General features: G+C 41.8%; 1 protein-coding gene across 1 annotated transcript in view; it reads left to right on the top strand.

Annotated features, from left to right (window-relative positions):
* Positions 1-18,929, top strand: part of SIL1 (SIL1 nucleotide exchange factor) — a gene marked incomplete in the record, with an annotated part of 234,243 nt that overhangs the window by 54,360 nt on the left and 160,954 nt on the right. The window contains 3 exon segments of the mRNA XM_034778499.1: positions 6,786-6,900; positions 12,987-13,122; positions 15,188-15,319. Coding sequence (XP_034634390.1) covers positions 6,796-6,900; positions 12,987-13,122; positions 15,188-15,319 — 373 coding nt within the window.

Genomic DNA, 18,929 nt, shown 5'->3' with positions numbered 1-18,929 from the left:
GGCCCCCCGCCTGAAGTTACCCCTTTTTTTTTATTATTCTCCTCCCCCCCCCCCCCCCAATCCCCTCCAAGGAGCAGGCAGCTCACTGAATCCTCCCTGCAGCAAGGCTTTTCTGAAGGAAATTCCAACCTTGTATTTTCAATTTCTGACAAACAGTTTGTCTCAGTAATGTGTCTTTCTCATACCCAGACATTATCCTAGGGTTTCACTTCCCTTTTGGGGTGATTGTTCACTCAGCTCTGCAGCGTTTTGTGGAGGCTGGTATCCCTGCAGGCTTCAGAGAGTGAGATAGGCCAAGAAAAGCCAACAAAAGTAAGGGACTATGTCTCCTTCTCCCTTTTAATAAGTGTCTTGTTTGGAAGCTCAAGCTACCCACTGAAATGCTAGAATGTGAATAAAACCATCCATTTCCTTCAAATCAGAGTGATATAACCCATTCCCATCAAGGGCTGTTCCCCATCCTATTTCTAGCCTTTGAGAATCAGGAGCAAACAGATCAGGGCTCCATCTGAAACATTTGAACGCGTTCCTAAAGGGGACTCATCTTCACATTGCCATTTTATCATTCCACAGAACTGTCATGTGATGGCAGCTTTCCCCCCTTCCCCTTTCAATTCTCATCATTACCATTTGATCTGACAAATGTGTCCAGGATAATGATAACATTAATACTGGTGTTAAGAAAGAAGGAATTTTACTCTTGCTTCTTCCTGGAAAATTTTGCTAATCAGAGCTCTTTACAGAGTGTGATAGAGCTGAAACAACCACACAGAACGATATGGCTTATGGAATATCTTGGATTCATGATAAACACAGACATATGGGTACCAGGGTAGTCAGTCAGAAGCCTGTGTTGAGGATGAATTCCTTTAGGTACAAGATCTCCTCTCAGAAGAATGTTAACAAAAGATGAAGTTGGTCATAAAGGAAAACAAGTGGTGTCTCAGAAACAAAAATCCAGTTTTTAGTGAAGCCTATTGGGAACAATGATACGGTTTGTCTTTCTGCCTTAAGAGGTTATGGTTTTCAGACTTGATTAAGCTAACACTGAGCCTTTGCTCTCTCTGCCTTGCAGAGGAAGTCTGTGATTGCCAAAACCCAGTGCTCCATCCAGCACCAGACAGATTCAGAATGGATACCAAATTCTGTATATTGATCATCCGAACTCTGACCAGTGCCAGTTTTTGCAGAAGTATTTTGTTCGTGCCTCAGTGCCCAGGGGAAGATGCACAATTTCCGCATTTAGGATGTCTAGAAAACATGACCTATGAGGGAAGATTGAAAAAACTGGGCTTGTTTAGTCTGAAAAAGAGAAGACTGAGAAGGGACGTGATAATTTTCAAGTACATAAAAGTTTGTTACAAGGAGGGAGAAAAATTGTTCTTCTTAACCTCTGAGGATAGGGCAAGAAGTAATGGGTTTAAATTGCAGCAAGGGAGGGCTAGGTTGGACATTAGGAAAAACTTCCTAACTGTCAGGGTGGTTAAACACTGGAATAAATTGCCTAGGGAGGTTGTGGAATCTCCATCAGTAGAGATTTTGAAGAGCAGGTTAGACAAACACTTGTCTGGGATGGTCTAGATAATACTTAGTCCTGCCATGAGTGCAGGGGACTGGACTAGATGACCTCTCAAAGTCCCTTCCAGTCCTATGATTCTATGTCAGTGTTTAAAGGGAGATCCTGCTTCCTATCCTGAGGCCCATTGCTGTGAAAATCCCATTGTAACTGATCTGTGGACCTTATGATGAAGAATAGGTATCTGTGCTTATGCTAAAATGTCGTTTCTTCAAGTAGTAATGTTCACAGATTGGGCCCACCCTGGATACAAATGTATCATCCAGAACAGAGAGGGAAATTAACAAAATAAACCTGATTCTGGGGATGTTAGGGGAGATGAGTCCCAGGCTCTTCATTAGGGGAAATTGCTATGCCTTTTCTTCAGAGCATAGTTAACACATTCTGTAATTTAGGAAAGTAGAACGGAATTATCTTGGCTGTGGAAATTCTCAGCTGGAGGGAATTTCAAGGCATGTCTTCACTAGCAATCGATCTATTGGGGATCAACTTATCGCATCTAGTGAAGACGCGATAAAATCGATCTCCGATGGTTCTTCTGTCGACTTTGGAAATCCACCGCGGCAAGAGGCGGAAGCGGAGTCGTCGTTGGCGCGGCAGCGGTCGACTCGCCGCCGTCCTCGCAGCCAGGTAAGTCGACCTAAAATATGGCACTTCAGCTACGCTATTCACGTAGCTTAGGTTGACCCCCCCCCATAGTGGGGACCTAGCCTCAGGTGGCTAGGATGTTCCCTTGCTGCCAGTGACTGACAGGTCTGGTTCTGCCCCCAAATTGCGAGCAGGGTGAAGTACCTACCGTTTGTAATAAATCTGTGGACCTTATTGCGCTAAGAAGAAATTTTCAGGTCTGCACAGATACGTTTTCCTAGAATTTTCCTGCGGGATTATATACCGCTTAACACATTAGGAACCTGATCCTGATTGATTGCCTCTGGGTGCTATGGTATAAAAACAACATGAATAATTTTCAAGTAGTTTATTTAAAACATGTATTGAAAATGTTTCAAATTTTGCATTGCAATATTGTTATTGATCTGGCATCTTAAGCAGTTCCTTATTTTAACAAAACGCATGTGCTTTACCTGTAAGTTAATCTTTTTACAGTATTCCTTTGGATTGCTTCCTTCTCCCCACCCCACCCCAAGTAAACATGTCTTTTTCAGATGCAAAGAGTGCTTTGTTTAGGAGGCGTCACTTCTGTGTTTTCCTAAATGAGTTTAGCTTTGTTATGTTTGTCGGTCATATCATAAGTTCATAATAGTTAGATAGTAAAAACTTACTAGAATGTCGAATTTGTCTGTCTGGAATGATCGGCTAGAGACTCCCCATTAAGTTGATACCATATTTGATTTTGATCATTGTAGCTACATTGAAACTAGTATCTCAAATTGACACATAGGTAACCTGTAACATTCTGGGTAGTAGCCATATTAGGCATTCATCTTTTAAAACCTTAAAAAAACAAACAAAAAACCCAGTAAACCACCATATTGGGGCCCTCATCCTGTCAGAGGCTGAGTGCTCTCAAATCCCATTGAAGCCAATGCAAGTTGAGGGTACTTCAGCAGCTTGCATGAGGCAATCAGGATCCATGTCCAAATTTCACTAAAAGTTTGATCATTCTATAATGCAGCCTTGCAAAGTTCTACCTGACAAGAGTGAGTCTTGCTGATGGGTGAGTAAATTATCATTAGTATTTTTGTTATGATCAGCCATCTTGGTAAAGGGCAGCGGAATAGATTTTATGCTTGGGCTGGTAAGCTTTCCTAACAATTTTGCAAGGCTGCTATAATCCTAGTATTACTTCCTTGATCTTTAGCTGAGAACAGGGTTAGGACTATTATACTTTTTGTCATTTCTGTTGGCTGCAATGTAGAGTAGAGGTGTCCGGTTGGTGGGTCTTGCTCACATGCTTAGAGTCTAGCTGATTGCCTTATTTGGGGTCAGGAAGAAATTTCCTCTGGGTCAGATTGGCAGAGACCCTGGGGGGTTTTCTCCTTCCTCTGCAGCCATGGGGCATGGGTCACTTGCACTAAACTAGTGTAAATGGTGGATTCTCTGTAACTTGAAGTATTTAAATTATTATTTGAGGACTTCAGTAACTCAGCCAGAGGTTATGGGTCTATTACAGGAGAGGGTGGGTGAGGTTCTGTGGGCTGCAATGTGCAGGAGGTCAGATTAGATGATCAGGATGGTCCCTTCTGGCCTTTAAGCCTATGACAAGGGCACAAGAGAAGTCAGGGGTATGTGCTCCTATAGCATGGCTGATCAAAATTCAGATAATGTTTCTGATAGTTATTGGAGACACCTAATACACACTGCATATTTAGAGTTAAAACACAAAAGAATGGTGCATACCCAGCCGCAGTAAGAATTCATGAAATATGTTCCTGTTACTGAATTCTTTTGAATTGTGTCACCTAGGTCTCTACTGGCTGCACTCACTGAGCTGTGCAGCAGTTACTGATGCACAACTAGTAACATCAGTAAAATGTCTCTGCTAATAGAGAGCATAATGGAAGCACTGTTACTGTAGCCACCAATACAGATGAGGTTTTCAGAAGCTCTTGAACAGAACTTTTTTGTAGTGGAGGTCTGGTCTATACTACCCGCCTGAATCGGCGGGTAGAAATCGACCTCTTGGGGATCGATTTATCGCATCCCGTCGGGACGCGACAATCGATCCCCAAATCGGCGCTCTAACTCCACCAGCGGAGGTGGGAGTAAGCGCCGCCGACAAAAAGCGGCAGAAGTCGATTTTGCCGCCGTCCTCACAACGGGGTAAGTCGGCTGCAATACATCGAATTCAGCTACGCTATTCACGTAGCTGAATTTGCGTATCTTAAATCGACTCCCCGCTGTAGTGTAGATGTACCCGGAAACTCTCAGCTTGTAATGAGCCACACCACTGAAAATATTGCATGCTATGACATGAGCACTTGCTTCTTGGGAACAAAAGGATTTCTGGGTCTGGGTGTCTGTAGCCTCTTAAGCACCTAATTTTCTATGAGAAAAAGTAGAGGATAATTTAAAACAAAGGCCCTTTCTATGTTAGGGAAATTTATGCTGGTAATTACACCAGTGCAAATTTCCTTAATTTTGTATATTGTAAAACAAGTTTATTATTACAAATCATATCTGTTCAGAACCATATATAGAGCCACATCTTTCCATTTTCATCTGTTACAAGATATACGAAACAAAGCAAATTTAACAGCTAAAATGTTTTAAAAATGCAGCAAGCTTTATGAAGTCTCAAACAAAGCCATGTTTGTGGACTGGGGAAAAGTTTGTTTTGTTTTGCGTACTCACACTCTCTCTCTTTTTTTAGCCTTCTAAAATTTAGTCGGAAAATGTCTCGCTACATCTAAATGTTTCTGTCCTGTAACAAGTTGGCAAGATACGGATGCTTCTCTTTATGAACATATTCCCTTGCATTTAACATCTAACTCTTCCTGCTTAACATCTTCTGTAGGTTACAATTAAGTGTTTTGGGGCATGCAGCATTCCAGGCAGGCACAATCTTGTAGCCTTTAGAGAGCTGTATTGTGATTTGTCACCAGTCTTATCAGTACATTTGAGTCTTATTTTTAGTGAGCTGTAAGTTCTCTGTCACTGCTTTGGTGAACTTCTTACTACTTATCAGATTTTCAGTTTTTGTTTTGGGGATAAATTAATTTTTCTATGTTGAGTTGTGTCTTCTGTTTTATAACAAAGCAAAATCTGTTTCCTGTATGGTGAACAGCAATTGCTGTAAGAATTGTAGATGGGGAAAAATTATATGTGGTTTTTGGTCAGCATTTGTATCTTTCAGCCCATTCCTCTGAGAAGCAGATGGCATTGACTGAAATCACACAACAGTGTCTCCCAAGAAATTGATGGAATTAGGCCACAATAGTGCTGTACTCTGTGTCCCAGATGAGAAACCAGTGGCATTGGTCATAGTATATCGCTACGGTTAAGATTTTTGTCAGGGATATTTTTAGTAAAAGTCACGGACAGGTCACGGGCAAAAAAGAAAAATTCATGGAAGCCGTGACCTGTCTGTGACTTTTACTAAAAATATCTGCGACAACTGAAGCGGGAAGCTGCACAGGGGCTTGGAGCTGCCTGCAGCAGCTGGGGCCTGCGGGGTACCCTGCTGCCCGCAGCTCCTGGAACCTGCAGCGGCCGGGAACTTGGGGGTTCCTCCATGGTGGCCGGGAGCTTGGTTCCCCCAGTGGCCAGGAGCTCAGGGGTTCCCCCGCCACCCCTGGTAGCTGGGAGTTCCAGGGGCCGCCAGAGGCAGCAGGGGTACCCCGCAGCTCCCTGTGCCCCTGGGTAGCGGGGGACCCTGCAGCTACCAACCACTGCAGGCTGAAGTCACAGAGGTCGCTGGAAGTAACAGATTCTGTGACTTCCACAACCTCCGTGACTAAATCATAGCCTTATGTATCGCATATTAGTGGCCTAGTTCAGAAACTGAAGCATTGGCTACGGGAACAGCTTCTCGCACGCCACGCTTCTGAAAATCTGACTTACTACTGTTTTATTTATTATTATTCATGTTCAGGCTGGGTTATGGGTTTCAGCAGGAATCTGAACCTTCCCCATTTGAGTCGGCTGAACTGGCGCCAAAGGTTTTCAGTCTCTTGTTTGGAGACAGTGATGATGACCAAGGAAAGCCTTGTTCCCATACCCTGCCTTGTGGTTGAAATGCCTTAGTCTTGAACTGTACTTGAGCTCCTCAGTCACTTCTTTGGAGTTGCCACAGGAAATAAAAAAGGACCAAATCTGCAGTGCTAATTCAGGCAAAACTCTTGTTGACTTCTGTGAAAGTTTTGCCAGAGTAAGGGCTGAGGGATTTTGCCTGCAGATTATATCATGATACTTCACAGAAAGGTGCATCTTCATTTGGAGGGGTAGAATATTGGTCCCAGCTATGTTTTTGTTAACATGAGGTAATGTGAAAAAGCCCTGGGATGTGAAAAGGCCCAAAAACAGGCCCTAAACTTGCTACCAGAATTCTTCTTCAGGTCCAAGTCTATGGAACTTGAAAACATGTCTCTCTTGCCAACAGAAATTGGTCCAATAAAAAATATTACCTCCCCCACCTTGTGTGTCTAATAAATATAACACTCAACTGTAGAATGTGGTATAGTAGATGTTGAAAACTGTGAAGAGTATGTATTACATATTATATAATTGTTTTTGTTTCTTTGAATTCTAGACTGACTGCAATGTCTCATTGCATTGGACTCCTGTCCATTGCCTCTAAACTGAACTTGCTGGTTTTGCTTCTTTCTTCAGTGTGCTTCTGTTCATGCTTAAGTGACAGAATTCCAGTAAGTATCTTCTAATCTAAGAGTGAAAGATGGCTATAAAAGGTCATTTAAATCATTTGAATTATTTGGTACTGGTGGGGTGAGCATAGCCTTATTTATTTCTCCCGAAATTATGTATGGCAGTGCATCACCTCTCATCTTTGCAGCATTTTGCCTTTTTTTAAAATGTGTTATGGTATAAAATTTCAGAAAAGTTTTAAGAAGTAAGCCTATCTGGATCGCCTGATGCTGAGCAATAAAGAAGACATGGAAAAGGAAACATGCGATTCAGGCAACGTTCACATTTTGTCACATGGACCTGGTTTTATTTAAGCAGCTGCAACTAAAACTTTAATTTCGTTAGGACAAAAACTAAAGCTAAATGTGTGGTCTAGTGGTGAGAGCAGGAGATGGAAGTTAAGAGTATTCTGTTCCCAGCTGTGTTTCTGATCACTGCGGGCAAGTCACTTATACCCATATTTTCAAAAGCGGCATATGACTTTGGGCCCTTTGGGTTTTTTTTGGGATGCCTAACTTGAGACACCTTGAGCCTGATTTTTCAGACTTCAGTTGAATGAATCAACAGAGGGTCCTGTGGCACCTTTGAGACTAACAGAAATATTGGGAGCATAAGCTTTCGTGGGTAAGAACCTCACTTCTTCAGATGCAAGAAGAAGAAGTGAGGTTCTTACCCACGAAAGCTTATGCTCCCAATACTTCTGTTAGTCTCAAAGGTGCCACAGGACCCTCTGTTGCTTTTTACAGATTCAGACTAACATGGCTACCCCTCTGATAGTTGAATGAATGGGAGCTGTGTGTACTCAGCATCTATGTAAGGGTTCAAAGCTTACATAGCAACAACCGGAAAATAAGAGACCCAAATTTGGGGACATAACTTCAGCTTTCATTTAAAAAAATGTATCTAGTTCTCTTGGTTGCAAAGGAAAGCTTGAATACGTGTCCCTGAGTATAACCAATGCAGTGTCACCTGCCAGCATTTGCAGACAGCATGACACACTAGCTCAGAGAGGTGCGAGCTGCCCCAGTCATCTTCATGGGCTCTGAAATATGCTTCTCTGGGACCCCTGGCAACACCAATCCAGCAGAGGACACTGAAGGTATGTCTACCCTGCACACTAAGCCTGTGTCTGTGTCACCCAGTGTATTGGGCTCCATGTTTCCAAGCCCATGCTTGAATGTCTGCATGGCGCTGTAAATCTGGGTTTACAATTGCTGGACCTGGGTGTCTCAGCTGTGTCAATACATCCATACTGAACTATGCAGTCCTTGTGACTCAAGTATGTGGCTTGATTTGTATCCACACTGCAAAATGACAGGGCTAGGACTCGGGTCACAGCGGGACTCAGACTGTGACCCACCCCCCTACCAGGGCCCTGTGTGCTTGCTGACCTGAGTCAGAGCTCAGGCATAGTGTGTAGAGTAGACATACCTTGAGATGGGAATGACCCTCATTACCATTACATTATTAAGGCTTTGCAAGGCTCCCACCATACAGAGTCCTTTGCTCAGTTAGGAAGGGCTCAGTCCCTTCCCTTTCTGTGACAGATCCCAGCCTGTCTGCAGCAGATAGTGGTGGCTTGAGGAGAGGCAAGGCCTCAGCCTGGCCACGGGAGTGGTAATGGGGGCCACCTGCCAGCCCAGAAGAGCTCATGTAGGTGGTCTCCGCTACTACTAGCCTTAAGGAAGGATGGGACACAGGGAACCCCATTTGGGGTGTGTCTAATCTCCTGGACTGGGAATAATCTCAATTTTAACTCCAATTTAACATTGTATCTGGTTTTAAGGAAATGTCCATCTTTGTTTGTAGAACCTGTTTTGGTTTCTACCTTTTGATTCTCTAAGAAAAACAAAAGTAGTTACCAATTAATGATGTACTTTATGTAAGTAGAAAATATAATGATAAACTTGTTTGTGCAATTGCAAATTTTCATTACCACAGCAAATGTTAATGGTATTTAGACTGTTAGTGAAAATGGGATAGTTATAAAGTGATCACAGGCCAAACAGCTGAAGCAACTGTTTAAATGAAGAAAGACACGTACTGTTACCCTTTACAGTACATTTAGATTTGCAGCACTCGTATTGAACAGAGACCATTCGTAAACATCAGCTGTCTCCATTATGTGTTTCAACAGACATAAAATTAAGAGGCATGTTGGTGAATGTATTATGGGACTGTGTATCATTAAATCCCTCTTGGATAATAATCTAACAATATAAATAAGCAAAGTAATAACGAGTGGCTCATTTATATTAGCTTTGTTGACTCTTGGCTCAGAAAATGTTAACACTCACTTTCATCAATAGAAGCTGACTACTTATGTTTGATTGTAACTAAGCTTTAACCATTTGTCATCATCTTAACAATTCTAATCCTTTCATCATGCACTAAGAAAAAGTAGGAATGAAGCTCTAGTTTCCCTGTTGTCACGGAGTATTGGGGGAACTCAGGGCCCTGCACCCCCGGCTTCCTGCATGACTCTCAGCCAGCCAGTAAAGCAGAAGGTTTATTTGGATGACAGGAATACAGTCCAAGACAGGTCTTGCAGGCACAGACAACAGGGCCCCCCTCAGTTAGGTCCAGCTTGGGGTCCCAGGGCATCCCAGCCCACCCCCCTTTGGGGGGTCAGAGCCATCTCTGCCTCCCCGCCATCTCTCCACCCAGCTTCCAAGACCCTGCCTTCAGCGACCCCTCCCACAGCCTTTGTTCAGTTTCCCGGGCTAAGGTGTCACCTGGCCTCCAACCCCTTCCTGGGTTCTCATGTTACACGCTCAGGTATTCTCCTCCGGGCCGTCTACCATCCCCCAATGCAGACTATCCCAGCCACACTCCCCTGTCAGCATTCACAGACCACAGTAAGAACAGTCCCAGTTCGTTACACCTGTATTTCTCAAATTTCTGTCCTTTTGACATTTAAAATGAAAATGTTCTTTAACTTTTCAATCATTGTAATACACCTCTACCTCGATATAACACTGTCCTCGGGTGCCAAAAAAATCTTACCACGTTATAGGTGAAACTGCGTTATATCGAACTTCCTTTGATCCACCGGAGTGCGCAGCCCCTCCCCCCCAGAGCACTGCTTTACTGCGTTATATCCGAATTCGTGTTATATCGAGGTAGAGGTGTATATTTTCACCATTGTTTTTAACTGCACATGTCTTGCTCAGAACTATAGACTGATATTTCCCACACTCAAACAGTTTTTTAGAAACCGTGTAACACATTTAAATGCAAACAATTCAAATTCTTCCATTAAATATGCATACACAATTTCTATTGAAGTTGGTGGTGGGAGAGGTGAATGCAGAATTTGGTCCAGAATTTTCAGTTAGCCACTTAATTTTGTTTTGTTTTAAAAATATTTATTAGAAGAGTAACAACTATAAAATCTATTGTTTTGGGGAATGAGCCACACTGTTTGAGAGGGATTAGGAAGAAACTTCCTTTACAGGCAGGTTATTTCAAATTGTCCACTGATAGATTTTTGTACCTTCCTCTGAAGTGGCCACAGACACAGGTTACTAGATTAGATGTAGCACTGGTCTGGTCCATTATGACAATTCCTATGAAATCTGAGATGAAAAGACCTATTGGGTCACATCTGATTCACTGTCTCATCTCCTCCCAGTTCAAGTTCATTACTTACAGCATACCCTTAATTATTTTTTGTCCAGTGCAGTTTTAAATGCCTGAAGTAATGGGGCTTCCACTACTTTCCTTGGGAGACTGTTCCACACACTAATAGATCTCATTGATTGGAAACTTTTCCTGTTTGTCATCCATTAGTCTGGGTATTCACACACTTCAGATATCTGTAGATAGTGATCCAATCATCACCTTATTGTTTAATCAAGATATAACTACTTAGCTCTTAATATAATGTAAATGCTACAAATAAAAGCCAGTTTAAAAAAAGGTGCAAAAGGGATGAGAGGTTCTAAAACTGAGACTGTCTCTGCATCGTTACAAAATAGCCATTCCTTTCAGTGTAATTCATTTTTGTTACGGAATGGTCCTTCCCTCTGAATATCCCAAAGAATATAAATACACGTGCACAGCTGTGCGCAAACTCTCCAGCCCTATGTTAAAATAAGAATAAGGTTGCAAAGTCAAGCACTCAAAAGTTAGGAAATGCCAGACTTAAGGTTGTCAGTGCCTTAACTCTGCCATTTCCTATTTTGTAAGGAGTAGACAGCCATAATTCTGACACTGCCTAACTTCTGACTGCTTGATTTTGCAACCTTAATAAAAGGTTCTTTTAAGTTTGTGTGTGTGATTTCGTAGGTTTTTTGAAAAACCAAAATGAAAAAACAAATTCCATCATGCAACATCATATTGAAACCTACATGGTTCATCAGCAGGATTGGAACCTTTAGATCCACTGCACAGGACTGTGCTGCTTGTGATTACAATGATGAGTAGCTGTCATCTTATATGTGGATGAAGACAAAAGGAGGATTTTGCCACTTGGTTTCACAGATATTTGGTGACAGCAGAGGAAAATTTGGACTCGGGAATCTTCAGTTCCATTCCATGCTCTGAAAGGGAGTGTGTTCTAGTGGGCATAGACTCTTCTGTCAGTTCCCTCCAAACTTGACTCCTTCTGCCCTGTCCCATTCCTGTCTCTTCCCCACCCCAGGTCCTCACCCAAGTCCCATTCTCCTCAGCTAGCCAGTCTAACCCTAATCTGAGCCTCCAATCCTCAGGCTTCTCATTCCAGTCCCAATCTCCTTATTTCCGCAAATCCTAATCTCTCCCCTCTGGAATCCCTGTCCCAGCCCCAGTCATCCTCTACCCCAGTCTTAGGCTAGGTCTACGCTACCCGCCTGAATCGGCGGGTAGAAATCGATCTCTCAGGGATCGAATTATTGCGTCTCGTTGGGACGCGACAATCGATCCCCAAATCGACGCTCTTACTCCACCAGCGGAGGTGGGAGTAAGCACCGTCGACGGGGAGCTGCAGAGGTTGATTTTGCCGCCGTCCTCACAGCGGGGTAAATCGGCTCCGATAGGTCAAATTCAGCTACGCTATTCGCGTAGCTGAATTTGCGTATTTTAAATCGACACCCCCCGTAGTGAAGACCTGCCCTCAGTCCTCTTCCCCATCCAGTCCCAGTCTCTGCTCCCTGGCTCACAGTCCCACTCTCCTCCTCCTCCTCCCTGACTTCTTGACTAAATCTACTCCCTCCCCTCCCTGGTCCGGTTCTTTTCTGATCTGCATTCAAATCAGGCAGCTCCCTTCACCGCACTCTTTGGGCCCAGTGGCGGGGGGGCAGGGTGGGGGCATTGGGAGCATTGGAAAGACAGATCCTTGTGTCTAGGAGCCCAGAGTTGCAATTGCAGGGCAAGTCCTGTTCAGCACCAGGGTGGAGAATGCTCAGTGTGGATGGAATAGCCAGGGAATCTAACAAGTTTCTACTGAGCATATGTAAACCGTGATTTTATTTTTTCCTCCAAAGGATTATAACTTGGCCAAATATGGGTGGATTTTCAAAGGGACAGTCAAAGGCACATTCTTGACTCAAACGGCTCCCCTTTGCCAAATGTCAAATCCCTGCCCCAAAGCATGGGGGCCCTAGAAACTTCTCGAAGAGGTTGCCAGAATTTTTTAACATGGGCAAAACAACATATTTTCCCCTATCCTTGGTCTTGGAAATGGCCATACAGTTTTGGCTGAAATTTTCCAAAAAACATTCAGTCTGAGGCAGAAACACAGCATGGAAACTTTCAGCTGAACAGTTAGTTTGGCAAAGTTATAAGCTACTGAAAACAGCGTCTTTATGATGGGAAGTGTGTCACAACCTGCCTAATAGGCAGTGCTACCAGCCTGGGCTATAATATAGATCTGGCTCTGTTAACTCTCGCTTGAAGCTTGCGACCTGCTCTAGAATAGGAAATAAGATGGACTGCTTTGTTCAACATAAATGTCATAACAGTTATGCTGGTTTAATCTTTAATAATATATATTTTTAATCCATGTAGAAAGAATCTCAGGTGTCAAAAAACCTGAGGAATGTATTCTCCATTACACTACATAACCCAGGTGCAATTACTAATGAGCTGTATCTTGTATATCCAACAGGAGTTTGCCCTAACAAAAACAGAAGAAAGTGACTTAAAAGAAGAGAATGGCAAAGAATCAGTAGCAGAGGATGATCTTGATCCTGAAGACTTAGAAGTGTTTTACCCAACACATCAGTGGCAAATAGTCCGTCCAGGTAACACATTGATGGTGAATTATTGTGTCCCTTTGAAACTACTTCTGACATCACTGACAGAAACGTCATAGAAACTAAAAATAACCATCAAATCCAACTGCATTTTTTGGTGTTTAAACAAAGAGGTGTCTGGTGTGGGAAGAACAGCTTTCTGCCTCGGTGAAAGGAAACAAGACTACCACCAAATCTTGGTGTTGTGTGGTCATTGTCAGTCTCAAGAACTTCTGCTAGTGCACCTCCAGGACTTTACAACTAACTGAGCTTTCTGTCAGTCAAATGGTAGATGATGTGCCTCCATTACTAGCTCAGAAGCACTTTCTTTTTCTCTATGTCTATCAAAAGACAGATTTTATATGTTTGTGGGCACATGCTGTTCTGGTCTGCTGTGGTCTCCTGGGTTGATTAAATATCGCTCGATGGCAAACTTGCTATTAAGAGTAGTAAGTGTAATATTGTGCAGTTTTAAAAACAGGAAAGCTTTCTAATCCTTAACTGTTTCAAGTCTAGTTTTATTCCTTTAAATCTAAAAGTTACATATTTCTCAAAAGTGTGCTTCTTAATTCTGGCTTAATGTGTGTGACTTTAATATCAAACTTTTAAAAGATTACCCCAGTATTTAGTTCAGCTCTTCTGGGTTGCTGGTATTGTCCCAGAACGTAAGATTCTTGGCCATTGCACAGAGGCACCAACAGAATCTGCAGCTGCCCAAAGACTTGCAGGTTTGCTAGCTATGTCCCACAATAGTCAGTGGACTCCAACAGAGAATAAAAATATAAATGAATCTATTTTTGTGCTAGATGCCCTTCATAGCCTGGCTATAATCTCTGTGACTGTGGTTAGAACTGTGTTTCTGCCCCACAGTTCATTTTTGAAAGTATGTTATATTTCAGACTTCTTAAATGCTTTTTATGATAAAGAAAATGAAAGATGGACTACCTCATGTAAAGATTCTCATGCTTATTATTTCAGGAATCTAATCTCCCCTTGTTTCATATGCTGTTAATGTTAAGGATGGCTATGCATATCCACCAAGTGGAGACTAGACTCAAAGTAGGGATGGCCAAAATATGCGACACTGAGGACTTCGTTGTTAGCTTCCCAAGAGCCTGAGGCTCCCACCAGTTTGTATATACATGTATTTGAAAGTATGCAGCATAAATGCCTGCAGGCATAATATTTGATTTGTGCTCCTGTATTCCATGATAGAACAGGTGGCTGATTGAGTTCACAAGCAATAACACAAGAACTAGGGGTCACCAAATGAAATTAATAGGCAGCAGGTTTAAAACAAAAGGAAGTATTTTTTCACACAACCTTAAGAACTCCTTGCCAGAGGATGTTGTGAAAGCCAAGTCTATAACAGGGTTAAAAAAAGAACTAGATAAGTTAATGGAGGATTGGTCCATCAATGGCTATTAGCCAGGATGGGCAAGGATGGTGTCCTTAGCCTCTGTTTCCCAGAAGCTGGGAATGGGCGACAGGAAATGGATCACTTAATGATTACCTGTTCTGCTCATTCCCTCTAGGGCACCTGGCATTGGCCACTGTCGGAAGACAGGATACTGGGCTAGATGGACCTTTGGTCTGACCCAGTACGGCCGTTCTTATGTTCTTAATAGAAAATTGCTGTTGATCAGCTTCATCCTCGTCATGCTGTTAACAGGGGAAAGAAGGTGTCTGTTAGGTCATGTTTGCCAGCTGGACAGTACTTAGAGATCCCCTCTATAGTATGATGAGCACCTCTGCATAAAATTGTCATGTTGTGGTATGTGGTGAGGAATCCAGTTCTGAAATCTTCATTCCTCTCACAAGTGCAGAACAATCCAAAGTGAGAGCAATTACTTTCCATGATCTCCCTAGGATAAATTTCACTGCATTGGGTCATGAAAAGGACCAACACAACACAGTATAAGTGCATTTGTACTCGTTGTTATAGACACATCATGTTTTCAAATGACTTCAAGAAAAATGTGAGCACTGGGGCAGACTTCAGGAAAGGAAACTTAATCCAAATTCCTTTTGCAGTTCTTGGAGATATTTTTATGTGAACTTTTCTCTCTCCCAGATCAGTGCCTCCTCTGCTTGATTCTGCAGTGGCGTTATAACCTGATGTTTGCCACTGGGTATGGATTGACTGAGATGACACACATCCAGCATTTTGACTTCACTACAAGATCTCATATTATAGCCACAGAAGGTGTGTTTTGAAGGGGACAGGCCCTCAGTTAACACATACACATTTTGGCTTATTGGCGGAAATAGCAAGTCTCCCACTGTGGTCTTGGATTTATTTAACCGCTCTGTGCCTCAGTTTCCCCACATGTACATTGGGAAAATGCTTTCCCACCTCACAAGGGTGTAGTAAATATTAATTAATTTTATAGGGTTTTTTAATTTTAAGAGCTGCATCAGTACTTGATATTATTGTCAAAATAATAGTTATAGGATCCATTTGTCTTTCAGATGCTCTTGAGGTTTCAGCCTGCTATAGCTGAACAATTTTCCCATATGTAAATCTTTCTATAACATAAATGTCTTCAAAAAGCCCTTAAACTTCACAAAGAGGGGTGTGTGTGTGTGTGTGTGTGTGTGTGTGTGTATTCAGTTTTTGCACCATTATGTATGGAAGTCTTGTTGTGTCCCTACTCAGTATTCAAACTGGCAGATCACCACCTTTTGTTGAAGTAAAATATGTATATATTTGCAGTTGTTATAAATGTCATTGCTGTTTTTGTTTAGAAGTGACTTCCCCATTGCTTGGGCATTTTGTTATGCTTTATTTTTTAGCCGCTTCAAATTACGCAAACGAAGTAAAGAGTTTAGTAAAGTGGGGAGCTCATCAGCATTCACTGCTTGTCTTAGGGAAGGAATTTCAGGATACAGTTGTAAATGGCTTAGGCAGTGATTGCTCTTCAAGTTTTGTCCATGTAGAGCCTCACTTTGCAGATGAGCCTGTGCCTTTGGTGTTGAACCTTATAAAAATCCATTAGGTTTATTGTGACTTGCCCAACCTGAAAAATCCATTAACATCCATTCCCCACACCTCCTCTATCCCGAACGTTTTTCTGAAATGAAACACTTAATATGTACCGTGGGACCCACTTTTAGCATATTTATTCTCAAACTTAAAAAAAAATACACACCTTGTCTAAAATGAAAAGCTTGCACTTCTGCAAGTAAAACAGAACATACTCAAGTTGTCAGTCTGACTAGCCGCACTGCTCTTTTGTGTCAACCCTTAGATTCTGATTCCATTATACCAATTTATTTGTTTTTCCAACACCTACCCTATTATTGAGTTTTAACCTTGCTAAAGACATGCTCAATTGGTGCTAAGATGGCTATACAGGAATGCAGTCTTTTAAGAATGGTCAGAGTTCTGCATTGTGCTGTCCTTTTCTCTGTGAATTTACTTCCAGTCTTCCATCATTTTGATTAAATAAACTGTGACAGAATGTCCTTGACAAACAAACACTTTTGATTAGAAATCTGGATCTTCAGTTTTAAATACTAGGGGAGAAAGAAAAGATTTGGGATTGTTTCATCAGCCATATTAGCATTACATCGTCTTCTGTGCTGATCTCAGCCTGTGACTCTTGTACTTGGGGTCAGTCATGTTGACTAAATAATTGAAAGATACCAATGTTTCTCGGAATTGTTTTTCAATTTTGTCCTTGTGTGATTCCAGTTCATTGTTGCTAATTAGATCAAACTGGATTTCTGCTGAGACTGTGACAGTGTCATCAGGCTGTAATCTGTTAAATCCCGCAATTTTTCTGCAGTTGCTTTTGTAAATTTAGTACCTCTCTGTAGAGTCAGTCCCTTGTTTGATCAAAATACAGCACTCATTTTATACATGTCCTTCTTGTGCTGAGTGCAAACTTCAATGTGCTTCGGGTAGCTGAATGTAAATGTAGAGAGACGGTTATCCTGAGAATTCTGTTCCATCAAGTGTCATTGGAAAGCTGGAGCATCAATCTTCCATTTCTGTCAACAAATTATGAGGCTGATAGTGGTTGCAGAAAAGTTTTTGAAATCCCAGTAAAATAGGTTAGCACTCTGCTAGGCATTGCTTCTTCCTAAATTAAGTTTAGTGTGCTGGACACCCATAAATTAGAAGTTTAAGAGACTTGCATGTGAGATCTTTGACCTTTTCACTTGTCGCAAATGGCGACAATATCCTTGCCATACTTCTGTCTGCGTTCTTGGTTGCTGTCTTCAGCAACCTGGCCACCAAATTCTGTGACTTAATAAGTAGGTACACACATTTCCCTGTATGGCTTTTGTAGTCTTTACTTATTCATTTCTCAGATTCAACTAACATTATTCTATTAATGTCAGTGTTAATTCTTTCAGGTCTTCCTTTCATTTTTCCTTTCCATATTCACTTTCAACATCTACTAGTGGATCTGTGAGTTTAAAGCTGTCATGAGGAGTATATCTGAGGTGAAGAGCTTCAATCATTTCTTTAAATGGATCACTTTATACTACTTTGAAGATGATGATGGTTAGCATAAAAGAAGGCTGTAACTTTCTTATCGTGTGCAAGTCCTTACCTTTCATTGTGTTAATGGCATAATCACAGTTTGATTTTTTTGTTTGTTTGTTACTGTTTTTGGAGTATCCGAGACAGAGGCTACTGCTGAATGAAGCTGATACTGGAGAGCTGGCTAGAAGGCCTGAAACAATGACTGTCATTGTGGTTGTGTTTTTATGGCATTGATGGCATAGAAATGGTCTTACTTGCAAGATCACCAAACTCATCAGTGTTCTTCTTTTTTACTTCAGAGGGCAAAGTTTCATACTTTGGAGATCTTGGGTAATCTGAAGAAACTGATTTCCTGCACCTTTAGAAATAACCACAGATCCTCTCTCCTGCTACTTAACAACTCTGGACTATGTTTACATTCCCCTTCAGAAGAATTATCCGTTTTTATTATTTCAGTCCTTTAATCACTTGTTTCCTTCAGCCTAGATATGTTGAATGAGATAAATTCATACTGATGTTTGGAAATCAAGGCTCATAAGCCACTCACAGTATCGATCAGCAGCTTTCACATTTGCTACAGTTCGAACGAGAGAGAGCTTCCTAGTGAATACATTGCTGTGAAGATAAAATAAGATGGGATTGTGATGTGACGCTCTATATTATTTATAGAAATATGCTTATGATATAAATATGGCATAATTAAGATATATTTTATGCAAGATGTCTCATGTAAGATATTGGAAAAGTTATAATTTACTGATTGTGATTATCCAATTTGTGTGCATGTATCATCTCTGTATCTGGAGTTAGGAATATTGACTATGTAACAATTACAACTGTGGTTATACTTGGAGACGCCCACCAGACAATGAGCAGTCAGCCTTAATGGGCCATTAGGAAAAAGACCATGAGTCTTCGAAGATGTGGATCCCATCCTGTGGACATTGCAAATAAATCTGGTTTCATGGCTGATTTGACACTGCAAGGTAAGGTGATAATGTCACCTGCTAAAAACTGCCACCTTGGACGCTGTTGTTGCTTTTCCATTGGAAACAAAGGCTTCCCGCCATATGTAAATTCTGTGTAAGGCTGGGGAGTAAGGAGAAGAGTCCTGTTTTCCATTGCCGTTCTGTCCAGGAAGAAAGAGTGCTGAAAGTATCTGAAGAGACACAGGAACTGAGCTGTGGGAAAGGCAAGGGCTGAGTCCAGACTGAGACAAAGGAATCTAGTCTATAAGGAGAAATACCTGGAACTCTAAGCTACAGAAACTCTGTAACTTGCCTAAAACAACATTTAGGGTGAGAAATTACTTCTTGAA

This window comes from Trachemys scripta, chromosome 8, assembly GCF_013100865.1.
Source record: "Trachemys scripta elegans isolate TJP31775 chromosome 8, CAS_Tse_1.0, whole genome shotgun sequence".
In the NCBI taxonomy this organism is placed as follows: domain Eukaryota; kingdom Metazoa; phylum Chordata; order Testudines; family Emydidae; genus Trachemys; species Trachemys scripta.
This window is presented reverse-complemented; position numbering and strand designations above follow the sequence as displayed.